This window comes from Chamaea fasciata, unplaced genomic scaffold, assembly GCF_029207755.1.
Source record: "Chamaea fasciata isolate MVZ Bird 193981 ecotype frontalis unplaced genomic scaffold, bChaFas1.0.hap1 SCAF_1, whole genome shotgun sequence".
Lineage (NCBI taxonomy): Eukaryota > Metazoa > Chordata > Aves > Passeriformes > Sylviidae > Chamaea > Chamaea fasciata.
The window spans coordinates 98126255-98147057 of NW_027094086.1; the positions used below are offsets into that span (position 1 = coordinate 98126255).

General features: G+C 40.5%; 1 protein-coding gene across 2 annotated transcripts in view; it reads right to left on the reverse strand.

Annotated features, from left to right (window-relative positions):
* Positions 1-20803, reverse strand: part of ITGA9 (integrin subunit alpha 9) — a 256223-nt gene that overhangs the window by 46975 nt on the left and 188445 nt on the right. For both annotated transcript variants that reach the window (XR_010722201.1, XM_066190554.1), the window contains exons 19-23: positions 17456-17542; positions 15923-16002; positions 12631-12720; positions 9818-9926; positions 5434-5541 (exon numbers count right to left, since the gene is read on the reverse strand). Coding sequence is in view for 1 of the 2 variants with exons in the window: in XM_066190554.1 (XP_066046651.1) it covers positions 5434-5541; positions 9818-9926; positions 12631-12720; positions 15923-16002; positions 17456-17542 (474 nt within the window). In the remaining variant the exon portion in view is untranslated. The remainder of the gene's footprint in view (positions 1-5433; positions 5542-9817; positions 9927-12630; positions 12721-15922; positions 16003-17455; positions 17543-20803) is intronic.

Sequence of the window (20803 nt, forward strand, 5' to 3'; positions counted from 1 at the left end):
GGAATGCACTGGTTGTCCCTCCTCTGCATGCTAGGACTGTAAGGAACATTTTAAAAATTGTCCCCAGTTTCAATATCACCAGCAGGTCCAGCATCTTCTATCTTACCAGCGGCACCAGGGAAACTTCCAGCTGAGCACAGGACAGACCTGCGCTATGACACCAAATGCCAAGCTGTTCCGTCCCTCTCTCCCCACCATCTCGGAGGGTCGAGGCAATGGGAAATCTTCTATGACGATACCTACTATGAGGAGCGCTAACTCTCCGAGGCCTACCAACAGGTTCAGGCAGGGATACAACGCACACTGGTAAGCGCCCTTTCCATCCAGTTTGACGATGAGGCAGCTTACCACATTCCAACTGGTAAATTTGGACCTTCTGATGGACCAAGGGATGTTTTAATCATAGGGGACTCTAGTAATGGACTGGACAGTTTACAGGTACTTCCCAAAGTCCAAACCATGGGGCGAATGGACAAGATCACTGTCACAATTATACGTATGGACCCACCTTGGTTTTTGCTTAAGGGCACATTCATCACCCAAGCTTTCCTCATACTCACCTGGACTGACATTTTGCCAGAAAAACCTATGGCTGTTTGGGCAGAGATTGTGGGTCAGGACAGACCTCTTCTAAAGCGTGGCTTGTTTAACAAAGGCAATAAAGTTTATCTTCCAGGTGTGGCAGATACTGGGGTGTGTGTGACTATCATCATCCACTCCAAGTGGCCATAGAGCTGGAAACTGGTGCCAGCTAATGGAGTCATCTCTGGGATTGGAGGAGCTGCCACCATGGAGCAAACGGACAATCCTTATTGAGAGTCCTGAGGGTCAGGTTACCACACTAAGACTGTTTGTGGTGAGGGCACCTATCACTTTATGGGGCAGGGACCTATTGTCCCAAGGGGGGGCCAGGCTAGAAATCCCCTCACCACCATAGGATTTCTAGCTGGGGCCACTGTGGGGTGCGCCACCCCACCACTCACATGGAAATGTGAAGTGCCAGTGTGGGTGGATCAGTGGCCCCTTTCAGAAGTAAAGCTAAAGGCACTTGAGTCCCTGGTGTAGGAGCAATTATCCAAGGGCCACACTGTAAAATTTAACAGCCCTTGGAACACCTCTGTCTTTGTCATTAGTAAACCAGGCAAAGACAGGTGGAGGCTCCTGCAAGACCTCAGGAAGATCAATGAGGTCATTGGGGACATAGGCCCCCTGCAGCCCAGCCTATCCTCACCCTCAATGCTCTCAAGAGACTGAAAATTGGCAGTCATTGACATTAAGGATTGCTTTTTAAACATCCCTCTTCATCCCAGAGATGCCCCAAGATTTGCATTTTCTGTCCCATCAATTAATAGACGAGCCCCTCTAAAAAGATATCAATGGCAAGTTCTCCCCCAAGGGGTGGAAATTTCTCCATCTATTTGCCAAATGTTTGTTGTCCACATTTGCTCACCCATCTGAGAGAAATTTCCTGACTTTGTTATTCCTCATTATATGGATGACATTTTAATATGTACTCAAACCAACACATATTTGGACCTCATTCTCAAAAAGACAATTCAAGCTATTGAAGGAGCAGAATTTGAGATTGCCAAAGAAAAGATTCAGTGCACCTGCCCGTGGACTTACCTCGGACTCCAGATTGGTGAGCGAACCATCATACCCCAACGGCTCACCATCAAGGACAACCCAAGGACCCTGAGAGACCTTCACCAGCTGTGTGGCAGCATAAATTGGGTTCATCCACTGCTGGGGATCATGACTGAGGACCTCACACCGCTTTCCAACCTCCTGTGAGGCTGCGGCCACCTCAACGCGCCAAGGACCCTCACACCAGAGGCCCAGATAGCAATCCCAAATGTATCGGAGGCACTGTCCACGAGACAAGCCTACTGTGCTGATCCAACCCTGTCTTTCAAATTTGTTATCCTGGGTAAAGTCATACAAGCTTCATGGGCTCATTTTCCAGTGGGACGCCACTCTGAGGGACCAGCTTTTAATCATGGAGTGGGTGTTTCAATTGCACCAACTAAATACAACACCTACAACACCCCAGGAGCTGCTGACTCAGCTGATTATATAGGCCAGAGCATGACTCCGGACCCTGGCAGGGTGTGAATTCACATGCATTTACCTTCCATTGACATTAGGTAGTCTGGAAGCTTTGCTCCAAACCAATGAACACCTCCAGTACACTCTTGACAGCTACCCAGGTCAAATTTCTATTCACCTACCAAAACACAAACTATTTGATGCACGTTTTAATCTGGTAGCAAAATCATTAAAGAGTCGAACTTCTCTAAAGGCGCTGACTGTTTTTACTGATGGCTCAGGAGAATTTCACAAGTCATTTATGACTTGGAAAAATCCTAACACTCAGGAGTGGGAGTCTGATGTTCAGATTGTTCAGGGATCCCCACAAATTGCAGAATTAGCAGCTTTTGTCAGAGCCTTTGAGAAGTTCAAGCAACCCTTGAATTCGGCTACTAATTTGGCCTGTGTTGCTGGGATAGCTGAAAGAGCAGAACATTTTTTATTAAAAGAGGTGTCAAATCCAAATTTATACAGCCTGGTCTCCAAATCAGTGTATCTCCTCTCCCACTGAGAGCAACCATATAACATTATGCATGTGAGGTCACACACTGACCTCCCAGGACCAATTGCAGAGGGCAACCAGAGGGTGGATGCTCTGGCCATGGAAGTGCAGACCACCCTGCCAGACATCTTTAATCAGGCAAAGTTAAGCCATCAGTTTTTCCACCAAAATGCACCAGCCCTTGTTCATATGTTTAAAATCACAAGAGAATAGGAAAGTGCAATTGTGAAATCCTGCCCCATTTGCCAGGATTTTGCTTTGCCATATACGGGGACCGGGGTTAATCCCTGGGGCCTTGAGAGTTTACGACTGTGGTAAATGGACATTATCCATTATGATCCCTTTGGGAGACTTAAATATATTCATATCTATTGACATGTTCTCTGGGGCTGTCTTCACATCAGCCCACACAGGGGAAAAGGCCAAGGATGTTATCCAGCATTTTCCTCCTAGCGTTTTCTACCCTGGGCATTTCCCAAGCCAGAAAAACCGAAAATGGTCCTGCTTATGCCTCCCAAAAGTTTAAGCAGTTCCTAAATCAGTGGAGGGTGAAACACACCACCGGTATGTCCCAAACCCTGACGGGTCAAGCTATTGTTGAGAGGGATCACTGTACCATCAAGAGGGTCCTTGATCAGCAGCATGGGGGGATTTCTATCAAGCATAGAAAGACTATGCAAGGCTGTTTATGTCATCCATTTTCTTAATAATGAATTTATGGAGCCAAATTCCCCTGTCATCAGACACTTCTCAAACACTAACAGAGCTCAGCTCTTTGAGAAGCTGTCTGTGCTTATCTGAGATCCTGAATCCAACCAAGTAATGGGGATCTTTCCACTGATAACCTGGAGGAGTGGGTATTTTTGCATGTCCACAGGATCTGGCTCAAGGTGGATTCCAGGCAAGAAGATCAGGCCATACACTGAACCACCAAAATCAGCACCAAGAGACATTTCTGAACAACCTCAAGGATAGCAAAGAGATCAGGCTCAGGTGGTGTGGCAGAGAAAGAAGAAACATCACACCAAGTCAACTGCAGATAAATTATAAATACACTGCTCCACAATTTTTAGACTGTTACCAGATGTATGTCATATTATGTGTTCAGCTGTCATTTGTTAAATATCTGCGGAAATCCATTGGGGAAGCCTGTTTAGTAAAACAAAACTCGTGAGTTGTGGAGGCCCTTGTGCCTATCAGGGAAACTTCCAGGGCAATGCCCTGGAGGAATCATCCATAGGCTTCAAGAATGCCTCACTGCTTAGGGTGAGAAAAAAAGCTTCCCCCATGGTGCTCTGCAGCACTATGTTAATCTACCTCAGTTTTGCTTTTTCCATTGGCCCGTTGGCCTTGCCCACCTCTATTGTTCATATATGTCCCAGTTCTAGAGGGTTCTCCTTTCCCTGTTTCCCCATCAGTTCTGTATCACTGATTGTCCACCCTCATATTCCCTATTGGGTGTTGCTCTTTGCCCTGCCCTTGCACTGCCCTTGTGCCCTCCATTCACTGGCCCCTGGTGCTCTGCTCCACCCCCACTTGCCATTGTACATAACCCTGAACCCTCCATTACCCTTGCCTTTCGTCCCTGGACCCCTGTGGCGTGTGGCTGCAATAAACCCCCATGGAACTCTGTACAGAAGACCTGTCCTGCCTTTCCTTCACTGACGTATCTGCGGTGTGTGTGGATTAAGTGACGTTTGTGTGCCTGCCTGAGCGGCTTCCTGAGAAGATGCTTTCCAGGAGGTAGTGGCAACTACTATCCATCCATGCCGCTACACTGTATCAACAGTGTATCTTACAGATAAATGACAATTCCTAAGCCTCTCTATTAATGACAGCTATTTTGAAAGTTTGGTCAAACCCTGACAGCTAGAATGGCTGGATTATAGGCATAAAGAAAATAACGACAGAAACGCCTGCACTGTTTGAAGGGATTCTATTACCTTACTATCTTTATTCAAGTCTAGATTCTGGGAATAAGCACAATAAGCAAAAGCTTGAAATATTTAATGACTATGCTTACAAAAATCGTCTTGGAAAAACAGCTGTTGTAAGCCATTTTCAAAAGTTCATCTCCTTTTAGGTTTCTTTTTTTAATTATATCTGTTCTATGAGAAGTTGAAAAACTCCATGATTTTAGTTCCCTTTTCAGTCAACAAAAACTCACTGGGAAAGAGAAGGAAGAAAGAGAGTGGGATGCCTTCTCTGTAGCAGTAAATAGTATGACTTCGGATACATTGGTTCTGGTAAGATTTGGGATACATTGGTTCAGTGCCTGGCTCTGTCACAAATTTCCTGTGTGAAGTCAAGCAAACCTTCTGGTGTTTTTATTATGTATCTGTACAGCAAGGATAACCACTTTCCCACACAGGACTTTCTTGGTTCACATTTATTAACATGCTAGAGGTATTCAGAGAGTCATGTAGGAGAATTCTACTGACCAGATACCCAAAATCAGTAGTCAAAATTACTGGAATGCCAGTGTATCAGGAAGACGTCTCTCATAAAAACATACTTGTCTACTACCTGCAAAGAGGTCTCAAAACAGCAGTTTAACATTTCTACAAAAATAAATTTCAAAGTACAATTCAGTCAAATAATGTGCAGAGAAAAGCAACCTGTTGTTGAGGAAAAGCAATACAAACCTTGCTAGCATTTACTACCACAGTGCTCAAGACCACACCACCCAACTGGGACCTCCTTTATAGGATGACTGACTTTAGAGGAAATATTGTCTTAAAAAGCAACTGATTCACTGAGTTTTGGTGGACTTCTTTTGTTTAAGTCATCAGTAGCTCTCAGTGCCTTTCTGGGCTCAGAGCACATTGTAACATACTCACCATCATCTGCAGAATATGAAATATTTCAGCTCCAGTGGCAGAGAGGCGGTTTGGAATTGAAATATCAAGAAAAGCTCCAGGAAGAGTGCTTGGTCCAGCATTGTAAACCTGTAAGAAAAAAAAAATTAATACAAATAAAATTACATCCTTGACTTCTCATAAATGGGAAACTACTGTAGATTCAGAGCTGGGAGTACAGGTAAATTTGAAGAAATACAAGTACTTTGCAGGTTTTTCAATGTCTTTAGACTAAGACTTCTTTTTCAAGTTTGAGAATGAAGTCAAAGGATTAGCTTATCTAACAGTCTTCAGGCACAGCTCATATATCAAAGAAGAAGCAGTTTTGCAGGATAATTGCCAGTCATCAATACAAACAGCATAAGACTTCAATTTTATGTACAGAGACACTGCCAGTACACTGAGTGCTTTGGTAATAAAATCTTGAAGGTTATAAGAGATTACTGTCTCAGTAAACATTCTCATTTCCATCTGCTAACCACTGCATGATATTCTGCATATGTTTTCCTAATGGAGCAGAAGCCAAATAATTACTGTGACTACTGGACTGTGGGTTTTTGACTGAGTTGCCAGGATATGCATGTGAACAACTTCCATTTAAGTTCTGGCATTTTCAATAAAAATACACTTTTAGTGGAAAATATTAGCTTTCTATCACCCCCTAGCCCCCAAAATTTCAAAAAAACTCACAAAGAATTTCCCATCCACCACTGAAATGTATCCAGTGAAAATTCCAAAATTTATGAGGTTTTGCTAAAGAGAAATAATCCACGGGAAAAATTCAATTAAATTAAGTTTTCACTTTTAGTTACATCTTTTATTAGGAAAAATATTTTCTGGTTCTTTCTAATAACACAAATATAAATGCTTTAAAATATTAAAGTAAAAACATGGAGCCCATTACAATATTTATCCACAGTGAGATACTACTGTGAAAAGATGTAACATGCAGTTGTTAATTGTGTAACATACAAATATTAAAACCAATAGGTTTTCATTCTTCTAACACTATTTATATTTGAAGAAATGCCTGACTGATAAACAGAACCAGTTTGCAATGCCAAACTCCCACAAAAGCCCTGAGGCTCCAGCCAGGGGGAGAAATCCCATTGGAATGGAGTATGATAAATGCTGCATGAAATAAAAACATAATGTTTCATGGTAGACATTTTTAAAACTTCGATTATCTAACTAAGATCAGATATGAGTTGTTGCAGAAAAGACATTTTCTGTTTCCTTGCTCATATTGGATCTAGTAGAGATTTTCACATATAAACACTGCTCTAAAGGCCCATATTTTTGTAACACATCTCTTTCTCTTGGTTAAGGGGCTATTATCTTTCTCCATCAAGCCAGTGTTGAATGTGCTTTCATCCTTAAGTGTGTTCTGTTAAAACAAAAAAGAGGTATGCCTGGAGAAACCTCACACAGTCAATTGGAAAAAGTTATATATATAATTGATCACCTTATAGTGCCACAAAACTAAAATAATCCTGTCATTTCAAATTACTCTCCTTTGTTGCAATCTTCAGGCGAGATGCAACTGCCTCGAATAGAAGTCTGAGTACAGGATCTATCCACTATAAGTGGGAGGGCCCGTGTGAGCTTATTGCTTGGGGTTGTGGGTATGCATGTGTTTCCACAGACACTGGGGTATGGCGGATACCTGCAAGGTGTGTTCGCCCTGACTCGCAACAGCAAAAGTAGAATGTGGCCAATAGGCAACATTCGAGTGATGATTAGGATGCTGATCATCAATCGAACGGTCCCTCTACATGTAGAGACTGAACATTCTGTCTTTTCCTTTGTTTCTACAGTAGTGAATGTTGACAAGTTAGACTGCTAGTTCTTTGAGCAGACTAATGATGTTTTGTTTACTATATTAGAATTAGTCTGACTCCTTGCAAGAATGAAGAGCAAGATGATGTTGGTGCATGAAGAATTCAATGGCATGTGCTAGAGGATCTCCTTGACCATTCTGCGTCAGTGTCTGATTGAGGTTCCATCTAATAACTGGAAAATTACTACAAGGATCTTTTGTGCCGTGTTTGTTCTCTTTCCTGCAAGGGCCCTGCAAGAGATTACAAACACTGCCCTCCGTCCTTAAAGCAAAAATAGGGAATTGTGGATGCTGAAAGCTGGTCAGAAGAGAAAGTCAGATAGACTTTCCCAGGCAGTGCTCTGGGGGAGATGGGAGAAGACATTCTAAACAATTTCTAATCTCTGCACCTGCTGCTTTTCCAAGTTGTTTGCTTGCAAGGATGTTTACAAAGAGGTGTTTGTTTGAATGACCAATCATGTCCAGTAGTGTCAGAACAGTGTATAAAAAGGATGTGCCTTTTAATAAACATTGCTATATATGCCCTCCAAGAAGATTTGGAGTCATATTGTTATTTCAGCTGTCCCGGATATAATAACGATACTGGAGAGCAGATGTGTGACTTGTTATGGTATCATTTTCTACTTCCATATGGGAAAAAAAATAATATTGCAACTCCTAAGTGTGTGCATGAGAGACAAGAGCATTTGATAGGAAAAATGGTGGCACTGCCAATACATAGATTCTCTCTTCCTTCCCTTTTATCACTTTGCTTTACTGAAAATATTTACCTAGTTAAAGCATCAGTGCATCCGTTCTCCATCTGGATTAACCAATTATTGCGTATGAAGGGGAGGAAGGGAAGAGGACCTATAAATCCCCAAGAAAGAAACCAGAATCACAAGAATAATTAGCCTGGGTCACAAAAGCTTTTATGTCCTGAAATCCTGCTTTCAGTCCTTCAGTAAATAGCTAAGGGCACTGTATGACAGTGGGGCTTAATTGCTCTGGATCACAATCTGTCCGTGGAGGTATACATGTTATTTGTTATGAGCTGAGTTTTCAGACTAGGAAAACAGAAAGAAAAAAAGACAAAACACTATTTTTCATAATAAATGAACCTACTTCTGCATAACTTACCATTCCCTAGTCCCATCTAGTGGTCAAAAAGGTTTTGTAGGACTTGTAATAGATGCAACTACAGCAGTGAAACAGAATGCCAGCTAATTTTGGCCACATCACAAGAGTTTTTTTTATAATAAACCATCCATATATTTTGCCACATCAGGAACCCATCTAACTGCCATGTGAAGTGTAATATATAAGTAACACTTGAATAATGCTGAGAAGCTATGACATGCTATGAGGTATTTATTGAAAGCTTCTCACACCCGTCTTTTTAGTGTCCTTATCTCTTCCCTGTACTGTACTCTTATCAGTAGTGCTATAAATATTTTCATACTGGGGCATTTAGCAAGCTTGAATCCCTAGCACAGACACATGTTTGTTCTCTTGGCTAAAGGCTGCCCACTCCTTTGCTCAATGACCATGCCATTAAAAAAGAATTACTCCTCCACTTTTAACTTGTGACTACATCCAAGATGTGGCACTTGAGTAACTAGGGGTCTTTACTCAGCAAGTCAAAAAAGGTGAAAGAGAAACAAATGGTAGGAACTTTTTTTTCCTATGGAAGTGAGATGCCATGTTTGCACTTTTTGTCTTAATATATTCAGATAAAGGATGTATGCCATCTCTGCACACTGGAAACATGGTATCCAATCAAAAATGCATTGTACAGCATTGTAGCAGGATGCTCTGCCTGAGTGAGGGTAAAACAGCTCAAACTAAACCCTATTTGTGAAAGGTATTCGTGGTGGATGGAGAAGGGTGGTCATGCTGCCTTTGGTGTTAAAAGACTGCTCAGGCTGACTTATCAATCCCAAAGTTAAACATTCAGACAGCATTTCCTGACAAAAACCAGTACCAGTGAGGATGTGACAGGCCAAGTTCCTGATAAAGGAATCAACAAGTGATAGTACAGATAACTTGTCTAAAGCTGCTGAGCTGGTACAGCTAGCCTAGAAACACATGAGTGACAGCTGATCACTTTATACTATAAAAGCTCAGTCCCACTCTTTAGCTTGGACTTCTAACACACCACTTTGAGGAGAGAGTCTGCCTTTGAGTGGAGATGTCCATCAAAGTTTCTCCTTGAGGCTGAGCGAAAGAGATTTGCCCACAGTTGTTGGTATGAGTCAGTACACCTATATAACCTTTAGACAAAAACTGTTGACCTAGTCAGGGCCAGGATTGGATTCAACTGCACCTAGACTCCTCTCTGAGAAGTTTAAAAAGCAAGGGAGTTGTTTCTGAACCTCATAATTCAACAAGAGGGTCTTCTTTATAAACCTTGTCTGAAGCTTCCATTCTGCCCATGATTGTGATGCAAAATCATGTACAAAACCCATACCACACTCAGAATAAAACGAATACAAAAAAGAATGTGCAGTCAAGCAGGAGAGCAGTCAAAATAAGGATGAGTTTTACCTGCAGTGTGAAGTTGAGAGACTGGAAAAGGCATTCATGATTTTCCAACTGGACAAAGTTGGACGCTTCCACAGAATCACCATAGAAAAATGAGGTAGGGAAGACTTCTCTGTAAGACCAAGATAGAGATTTACAGATTTAGTAAGCTAAATTTGTGACCAAAACAAAATATATTTGTCTAGCTGAATTGTACCCCTTGCTTTCTAGTCACGTGAAATTCTATGGGATCATTTTGCATTAATCTATTTTTTGTGGTTTGATTTCCTCTTGGCAACATTAGACTACACAAGCAGCATCTCAGCTGACCTGGGTTAACACCACACCAATGAAGCAGAGTTCTTTTGATTACTTATCCTTTTTTCTACTTTCCTATCACAAATCCTTCTCCTGTCATGAATGATTTGCCCCAGTCCCCTAGCTTGGATTAACACAGGAAATCATTGCACTACCAAATTAATCTGAAGAGAGTATCTAAGATGAATACTTTAAGCTACATATTCACTAAAGTAACATTTCAATTTTATTTAACATTTACATAGCATTTCAGGAATAAACACTTGGTTAATTATCTGAGTTTCACTACCTTTCTCATTAGCAGATGGTTAAAGGAAAGATTAGAGATACAACTTGCTTTCAACTAGAGTGGAGCAGTCCAAGTTTCCTCAACCACTCTTATCATCTAATCACACAGTAAAATGCAGTAGGATTTTATCAGAAATTACTTGGAAGCACCACACAGTACCTGAAAATCCTGCAGAAGAAGACTAGGAGTGCTTTAAGCATCCTTTATGTCTCCTTCTAATCTCAGGCTTCTCCACTGTCAGGAAAGGGTCCTGGTGTGACTTCAGACAAACCTTAGTCCTCCCTACTGCCTAAAACTCTGTTTCCTTCCCAGGTTGTCCTTTGGAATCAGAGCACTTTGAGACAGGATTTTAAGCCTGTTGTTTAGATAGATTTCCCTTTTTCCTGCCTGCATCCTCTGCCAGCTATTGCTAGGGGAAACAGCGAAAGACAGATTTTCTCCTACCATTTACAGTGTCATACCAGAAGACTTCTCCCAAATATGGTACAAGCCGTTCTGGGCTATTTATAACCAGGAATGAAGTTTGCTCCTCTAGACTCAAATGTAGGACAATTAAGTTAACAAAACAAGTTTCAAAAAGATACTGTCAAAAAAAAAAGAGTATTACTAATATTACTGTGCCTGGGAACCTCCAACAAACCCAAATTTTCTCTGGCCATTGGATTTTTCTGTGAATTTCAATTAACTAAGCCTTGTCTATGAGAAAGAAAAATATAATCCACACAGGCACTTGGGTGGGGCTTATAAATTCAGAGACCTAGTGCTTTAAAAAACTACATTCTGAAGAGAAAGAAGAGAAACCAATTTTTATTATGTTTTGGCATGCAGTATTCTGTAGGTTACAAACAGAGACCTAAAGACACAGATGAAAGCATTCATATCTGTAAAGATGAATAAAAATCCATCTGTACTAAAGCATCAATAAACAATTTCTAAAGAATTTGTAACAATGAAAGCATTCAAAAACTTCCAGAGCATGCTGCTGAGACTGTACTCTCAATATAGAGATTTTTGTCCTTGCTAGTCATCTTGTGAGGTTTGACAGTGCACTTCATTTCTCTGAGCAGGCTCAAACATTACTTTTACCCATTCTGACTGCTGTGGCAGTAATTAGGGATTTTATTTCTATCCAACAAGATGAGCTTTTTAAGGTAAAAGTCAGTCTAGGCCTTGAATCTGATTTTATTCAGCTTTTCAATCAAATCACATGTCAGTGCAGGTTAACTTTTTTCCTACACATGTAGTAAACATAGCAGTTATTTGACTTCTGATGCCAACATACACTGGTCATTTACACAATATCTGTAGTCTGCAGGTTGCCATAGATTGTGGCTGAAACAGACATTGACCCTCTGGAGACACTATTGATGAGTTTTTCTTTCCCAGTTTAGGAATTAATGCCAGCTTTCTCACTCTACATGAATACTAATTCATCTTCAGTGACCAGGTCCTCCAATTCTGACTCAAAGCACTGTTTATGCTAAAGAATGATCAGACTGTTGAAACTGACCACAAATCTTTCATTCCAGGCTTGTGATGCCCAGTGGAATAGAAGAGCCTCAAGTACAAAGGCAGGAACTCATACATGTGCAGCCTTAGGGAGAGGACACAATGGCTATATGCTATACAAGTATTTCAGTCAAAAGGTTAATGATGCTCCACAGTTGGTAGTCAGATGCCTCACAGACTAGGGAGTACAGGAAATAGGAAAATAAACAGAAGCAGAAGCAAATTCTGCTTGTGAAATTAAACAGAAAGGCAAACAGCTAGACTTCATCAATCTCCTTAAAATTCCAGAGTATTTGACCATAACCTTTGGCCCGGTGACTCTCAACCATTTCCTTAAAGACATGCTCTAAGGAACATGCTCTTGCGGTTTACTTGTTCTTTTAAAATTTAAAGTCCATCATATCTACAGCATCACTTGAATTCAAGTATGATCACTAAAATACCTACTTTAAATGTGATGGTAACTACTTAGCATTAATTAGGAAGTAGTGAAAATGAGGTACAGTCTTGAAATGAATAAAATTTCCAGATATTGAATGAGATTTTCTCAATGACCAGTCTGGGAAACAAGGAAAAGGCAACAGTCTGAGTACATGTAAACAAAGAGAAGAATTAATTTTTTCACTCGAAGACACTGAGATGTTATTCTTAGGATGATGATGATGCTGTTAATGATTATTAGTATTGTTGGTTTTGTTTTCATTTGGTGGCTGATACTTACCCATTGATAGATGAGTCCACTTCATGCATCAGGGGCACTGACAGGATTAGAGTATTATCATGCAGACATTCAGTGCGTTCTAGGTTTCCACTATGCCAGAAAGGAAAAATAAACATACTGCAAATCGACAGCCTTTGCAATATTTCACAGTTTCACAGTTACCACCTCTCTGCCTTGTACTCTGAGCCTCTCTGTTTGAGTGATAAAAGCTCCTTAAGAATGTTCACCCAACCTTGGAGAGGGCACACACAAAAAGCATGAGTTTTGTGACTGTGACATGAACAGGCTCATAACAAAAAAAAGTATATTGGAACAAGGTGGGAATTCAAATATCTGTGGGAAACTACAGTAACCATGATACACAGTGGAGAGAAACAAGAACATTTAGACTTCCATGCTAGGGTTCATTTTCTCCCAGTCTGACTGCATGTAAGTTAGGGAGGATCAAAGAAAATTAGGGTAATACACACGTCACAGAAGGTCTTGACTCACTAAATGAGAAAATGTTTTCAAAGTACCTGCACTTTACTATAGCACCAATTTGCTGCCACTGCAAGCAGCTTTCCAGGCAAGACACTTGTAATGGACTGGCCATAACCTCTCAGCAATTCCACCGTCTCTTTCCCCCTCATCCTCTACTTCACTGCCAAAAATGAAAACAATTCTACTTTACATTGTCAAAAGCTGTTGCCTTAGCCAGTCAAAACCAAAAAGAAGAAAGAGAAAAGTGAGCAATTTTCTCTCATTTGAGTCAGTTGTTTCAGTGTGAATACTTAATGTATGAAGTCTGGGGAAAGTAATGCATGTCTAGCACGCAAACCTGCAAGTATTCTAATTCTGATGATGAGTCCACTTGTTGGATGACAGCTCAGTACGACAATCTTGAAAGATATGTTACACATATTTCCAATTTGTTCAGCAGTGACTCTGGAATCACTTTTGCCTTGCAGTTCATTGGATTTACTCACAAATCAAACTGGCAAAGCAAAAGATCTGATCGTATTATTTGAGGACAATATCACTGAGGCAACAGCAGGCAGTAACACCCCAAGTGATACCATGCAGATTATGAGTTGCTCAGATTACAAAAATAGAGCCTGCTGGCTACATACATACATGCTTAGATACAGCTCAGCTTCCTGCAACTGACAGATTGCCTATGTCTGCTGATAAAGCTATGGCCCAGATAGAAAACACCACAAACTTTCACTCCTGGGAAAGAACCCCACTTAATAAAAGCTTTTCCTCTGAATGGACTCATAGTAGAGTCCAAAATGGAAATATTTCTCATCCAACATAAATAGTGAGATACCATGATCGCAAACAGAATAAGCGAGTAGAATTCTATGCAGGGTTCATGGATATGTTTTTATCTGTTTCAAATGGAGTAAAGGTACTGTCAAAAATGAACACAAATCAGTGCATCTAGCTCTAGAAAAACAATTTACACCTGGAAGCAAAGAAAAAGTTTGTGTTTTTTTAAAAAACAACCAAATAGTGTAAGAGCAATATATAATACTTCTTTCTCCAATTGTTCCAATATTGAACCAGTCTCTTGTCCCAGATTCTGCTGCCAAATTTACAGCTACACAGAACAGGCTCAAGTAAACACTTGAAGGGCAACAATTGCTTTCCCATGACAACATGACATAGTTTCCCTGTCCGGCCATTTCTGCCGGACTAGCTCCAGTTCTGTGTGGAAACAACGTCTTCGTCTATTGCAGTCTGACTGCAGCACAGGTACTTTCTCTCAATTTCCTTATCATTGACTTTACCTTAGGGCTCCAGGCAACTCTCGTGGTAGAAAGATTTTGTTACATTCATTTGACAGTGAGGAAATTGAGAAATTTGCCTAAAGTTACAAAGAAAATAAGGGTAATCAGCATTGAGATCTGCACTACTCACTTTGGAGGTTCAGCTAAATCCTTCAAATCATAACTATCCTCTCTCAGCATTCTACAGTGAGAAACTTTCTCGTAACACCTCTAAGCACTCACTCAATGTGTCACAATTACTGTTTATTTCCTTGCTCATCTAAAGGCACAGACTAACACTTCGCATTGGTAGGGTACATAAATATAAGAAGTAAGGTTACAGAGGGAAGTCCTGTGCTATCTAAGGTTGGAAGACACTGGCTGGGCAAATTTAAAGCACTGCTGACCCATCTTTGCAGCAGCTGTCTCTGACTGAGAAGCATCACACAGTCATCTGAACAGATGATGAACTTCTGATGGAGAATAAAACTTTGCTAACATGCAAGACATGGTGACATGTCTTACTTTTAGTGTCTCATACCAGTCCTATGCGCTGCAGGATCTTGTTCCCACCTACAGCTGTTACTGCAGGGGAGGACTATGCCATATGAGAGCAATCACTCAGCAGCTGCTACATCTTATCTCTCATCTCTAGCTTTTTGTAGAGGTGTCATCCCATTTGGGAGGAGAATTCAGGCTGAAGATCCTGATTTGGATATGTAAGGGTATGAAGTTGGCTCATTTACACAGTAAGTGGGAGGAGGAACTCGTCAAACACCCAACACATCAAAGCAGCAGTTCATGGCCAATGTTAATGCAGCTGTACCTTGGTTCCTATACAGACATCGAGAGTGCTTGTGACTGAATCACCCATGCAGTCTGCCTCTTGTCTTAGAAGGCACAGAACAGTATCACACCTTTTATCCTGCCCAAGACAAAATGCATTTTATGCATACTTGGCAACACCTTACTTCAATGCCTACTTCAAGTGCCTTTCGGGAAGTACTCTATCCAGATGTTTTCCACAGTTTGTCACAGCTCACTGAAGATCCAGAGGGGGCAAAAATAGATATGTGACTTTAGAGCCTAACAGTGGGATCCTTGACCTTCTGATTAAGGCATTTAGCTTTCTTGGTTTGCATCCCCGCATGTTTATTTTATTTAAATGCTGGAACAAATGGGTCTATCTTGTGTTGATCATCAACTGCAGGTGAGCTGAGCTTGATACGTGGCCCAAAGAGATGACCACTGAAACACAAGAGCCTTTCAGCTGAGAGAATATAGAATAATCCTTCAGAATTGCAACTGCTTGGCAAAGAAAACCTGTGTATGATCCTACCTCATTTATCAGGAGGCTTCAATACATAGTTCCTCTGCATCACCAAAATACATGCATTTAGCCCCAGTAATTTAGCCTAATTTACCACACATAATTTACTACACATATCTACATATCATGCAACTGTCAAGCACACGTAATGCACACTTCATATAACACAGAATATCCAAGTCATCTAGATGTATAAGGGTTCCCTTACCTTTGGGCAGTGACAAGGAAGGTAAGGGTTTCTTCCTGCCCGGTCAAGTGGCTTGTGTCAAAGATCACACTGAACTCATACTGCACAAAAAAAAAGCAGTATTTAGAGACACTGCATATTGTTTCAAAATGTGTTTATTCTGAAACTTTATTTATATTTTACTGGCCTAACTGTACAAAAGTAGCATATTTTGATACATGTAAGAGCACTTCCTCTGCTGCAGATTAGCTTTTAATCTTAGTAATTGTGTTTCTCTTCAAATACTATAGGGTTTGGGTTTTCCTTCATTCAGAGAAGCCCTTTACTAGAATTGCCATTCAAAGATATTTCTTGAAAAGATCATCTGCCTGGGAATGAGCCTTCCAGTACAGGAGGATCACTATCTGAAACAATCTCAGCACCCCTCTATATGATATTTGCTGATGAAAAGATCTTTTGGGGGAATAAGGGCCACGCCACAGGCCTGCACTTGGAGACTTGGAGCAAGTGACGCAAGCTTAAGTAGCATTCACTACACCCATCATAATGGGTGAAAACAGGTGCTAATTTTGAAATAAAAATTTTATTTTGATAAATAACTTCTCCATGTGACTTTTCTGCCTAACTCCAAAACAGACTTCAAAGAGTGTACAAATTCATTGTAATTTCAATGGGTTACATTCTTACATTCTAGATAATATTTTGCTACTGCATGTATTTTTTCAATTCCATTATAAATATTTTTTACTTTTTCAAAATAGCACAAAAAGTCAATTAAAAAAACAGAAAACAAAAACTTTTGTGTTGGATCAAAGGATGCATCAATTCAAATTGAAAGGGCTTGCTTTTGAAATTGAAACTTTCCAAAAAATTTCAGACTCATCTTTTTCAGTTAAGTTATCCTCATTATATCCTTATATATATATATATATATATATATATATATATATATATTTATATGTGTGTGTGTGTGTGTGTGTGTGTGTGTGTGTATATATCTCCTTAAGATATTCCTCATTTTCTTTCTGGGTTGGTCACTTTTATAGATCATTTTAGTGGCAGAAAGAACTCAGCTGGATTTTTAAACATTGAGAGAGTGTATCTTCTCTTATGGAACAAAACTCTCTTTAAAAAATCTACCAGAAGACGATAAGACAAAAGACCCATTAGTGCATTTCCATTGTCATTTATATAAATCCAGCTGCACCTTAATGTGAAAGAAGACAAAAAAACTCACAGAGGCAACATAAGTAAGACAGAGAGTCCTTTTCTAATTTTCTTCAGAGGAAATACTTAAGATTTTTACAGCTGCAACTCTTGCACCATTTTATTAAAGCCTTTCTATTGCGGTGCCCAGGGCACTGTCTTGGGCTCTGTCTGGTGGGAAAGAGGATAGCTAGTCTCTGTAACTGTGAAAGACTTGGATATCTGGCTTAGCAAGCTAGAGAAAGTATCAATCACAGACATTTAACAGAGCAGTTGGCTTTCCAGACACTTCTTGGAGACAGAGATAAATGAACCATTAATCTGCAAATGCAAATATGACAACGTTACCCTAGACTTGGATCTCATGAAAGGAAATCCCACACTGCACTTGAGGAAATGTGACTCCAGTAACTCACAAGCAATGCCCAGTTCCTCCTGCAAGAAAATAAAAAAGACCATAAGATTACAGATTTGGGGAGAAAAAGCAATGTGATGAAGTACTATAGAAAATTACATATTTCCCATCATAGCACTGTGTTGTACTTCCTTATTCCACATTAGTCAGACCACCATTGGGAAGAAGACAGCTATCAGAACCTTGAGATAGATCATGAAGAAATACTGCATGACTCATCTAAGAGAGAGATCATGAGGAAATACTGCATAACTAAACACATTACAGTGAGGGGATCAGCCCAAATTCTTGGATAACTCAGCTCTTCCCTCTGTTTATTTAAAGAAAGCTTTCAAATGATCCAGTGTCCTGGGGTGACTTTTTGATGCTTGTATCCCCAGCTGTCTGTTCTGTTTATGCTGTATGTTAAATTCTGTACCTTTAAGACTAAGTAACCCCTGATAAGTAACAGCTCTGTTAATTAATCAATACAGCCTTGCCCCTGATGAGTAACAGCTATATCCAATAAGGATGAGTGAGATAAAAGAGGGTGTTGAGCTGGTAGGGGGAGGATTATATGGAAGAGTAATCTTGGGGAGCATGGACTTATGGAGCAGGATTCCGGAGAGAGAATTATTGCTGTGAAACTAGTTTCAAGAGCAAAGGGGAAGAAAGAAGAGTTTGTTTTGAAAACATTATTCACTCCTCTGCATTCCTGTTCCTGGATTGTGCTTGTCTGAGGCACGGACAAGCAGTGGCAAGGAGACCTGCTGTGCTCTTATGTCTAGCTAGCTGAGGCAGAGAAGCTCTCTGGACTGGCTTTTTTTCTTGGGACTGTTTAAGCCTGCTCTGGACTGAAAAACCCAGAGGAGCATTAGGAGGTCACATCTGCAGCCCACCAGGGCCTGGACCTCTAGAGGGATTGATAAGGGACTGAATGAGCTGAGCTACACACAGCAAGGACTTTCTGAATTTACCATCCCACTTCAGAGCAATGAGAGGTTTTATTGTTTCGTATTATTTATTCTTTATGCTTGTAGGCACTTTGTTTGTTAAATAAGTAGTTATTTCCAGTTTTCTCTGAGGAAGTTCTTTTCCTAGACTGGGGAGGGGAGGGGCCGGGCCGGGCCATTTGAGTTTGCTTCCCAGAGGGACCCCATTGAGGGGTTCTCTCACAAATCTGCCCTAAACCAGGACAACCAAAATACAGGTTTTCTAAGGTAGTTTTTCCAGATACCTGCACTACAAAGAGAGAACAGTGTTGGGAGCCAGTGACCAAACCATGTCATACACATGGTTCTGGTGACATTCAATGCCCTGATCTCTTGCTCTGGTCCATAAGATGAGTCATGCTGGTATGGAACACTAATCTTCTTTAGTGAGACAGTGGTGGTACAGATAAAGGAGAGGAATGAGCACCTCCTCATGCCAAACATTGACTACGGACAGTCAATAATTCAAATGCAAAAGGTTAGAGCAGCCCTATCCTGCTTGATTGGTGACTCCACTACAACAGAAATTCTTCTGGTGAATGGAGAGTGTTTCATTTCTCTATAAAATAAGTGCCTAGCTCCAGATGAGCAAGTTCCCATTACAAGATTATCAGGGAACAATTCAATACTCTGCCACTGTGGGCAAGTTTATCTCCCTAAACTTTAGGAGTGTGATTCAGCTCTGGAATCTGATATATGCTTTTAAGAGCCTACACAGCAAGTGATTGCTATGTGATTTACATGTCACTGCTCCCATGGTAGTAAAAGGATGTAGAAAACAGTTCAGCAGAGCAAATGCAGGTGCTTAATTTAGAATGAGTTGGATACCTTTCTAGGTCCTACTGTTGATTAGATCACCTGAACTATAGCACTTATGGCATTGTGCTATAATACAAGTGCCTAAATTTTAGATCTCTCAATCTATAAATAATTTTGTTCCAGACATACAGCTGACAATCTCTTTGCTACAGAACATATGATTTATTTAATCAATTTTCAGTATTTACAGCAGTCTTTGCAAAGCTCACGCTCATGTACATTTCCTGAGTTACTTCAAATATGCACTTAAAAGTTACATTCTCAGCTGGAACAAGCACGAGTGGAAGGAGCTTCTTGAACCCTGCACTTGGGTTATAGGCATCTCCAGGAAATATCTCTCTGCCTTTCACATTCTGACTTGAGCACAATGCTAGTTCTCTACAGACACTTAGCTTCAAAATCACGGTTCAAATCAGGGCACATATTTCTAGAAAATGATAGATCAAATACTATCTTTCTTACCTTACTCAGACAGTATTTCACTTGTTTCATGAGAAGCAAAAATGTAAGAAGAAAATCAGTGCACCCCTGGAGATGCCTAATGGAGTGGCATTATTGCAATACTACTAAAATGTCAGAGGTGTGGCTTTCCCATTCAGTTTCTCTATGGATTTGCTTCCTTGCAATCTTTAGTAGGCTTCCATTTAGGAAATGTGAAAGATGGCACTGCTTAGAAAATCAAATATCTAGCTTTAGTAGTCCAGAACACATTCACATATGTGTTAGATTCTCTCCTCTAAATGAACACAAAATAGAAAAACAAGTGTTTCATGGGCAAAGTATCCCTTTCACTAGCCTGTCACCCTAAGTTTTCTTGCCTTCTGAGTGTTTGCATTTTTGTAGTAGAGATTCTCACACAGCTTCATGTAAACTATGTATATATTTAGGATTATCTACTTTGCTTACATATTTATCCTCTGGGAGGAGTCTTATGATTGATGGCGATGTTCACCTATGAGGTCAAAGAGGTGGCAACCTGTGTAGCCAATCTTTTGCCTTCTGTAAAAAGTGTATATAAATGGAGTCAGAAATATTAAGATAGAGTTTTCCTGCCTGACTTTCTGCTACCTGCCTCATCCTTTGTGTGTCTGATACTGCAACACTAGCCTTTTCCTCTCAGGAATTTGGAAGGTTCTCCAGTTTCATGAGCGATTGAGAGAACACAAAGTCTGAGCAGCTGCATAACCAAACAAAAAATTTCACAGGTGTTTCCTCTGAAAACATTTTTGGTTCTGGGTCGTTCAAATCTCCCTTGTTACTGGGGCAAACTATGAACTCTCTTCCATCAGTGCCTAGCTTGTGTTCTTTCAAGAGGGGTTTCTAATTACATAGCTGTTCAGTATGGTGACAATGGCCAGAAAGACCCAAGAGACTATCTCCTCTCCTCAAGGACATATGCCTTCAGAAATGTCAAAGACCAGGATAATTGAGAGAACTCTCATATTGATAACAGAAGAAGAGCACTCCTTCATTTTGCACATCAATGCCTTT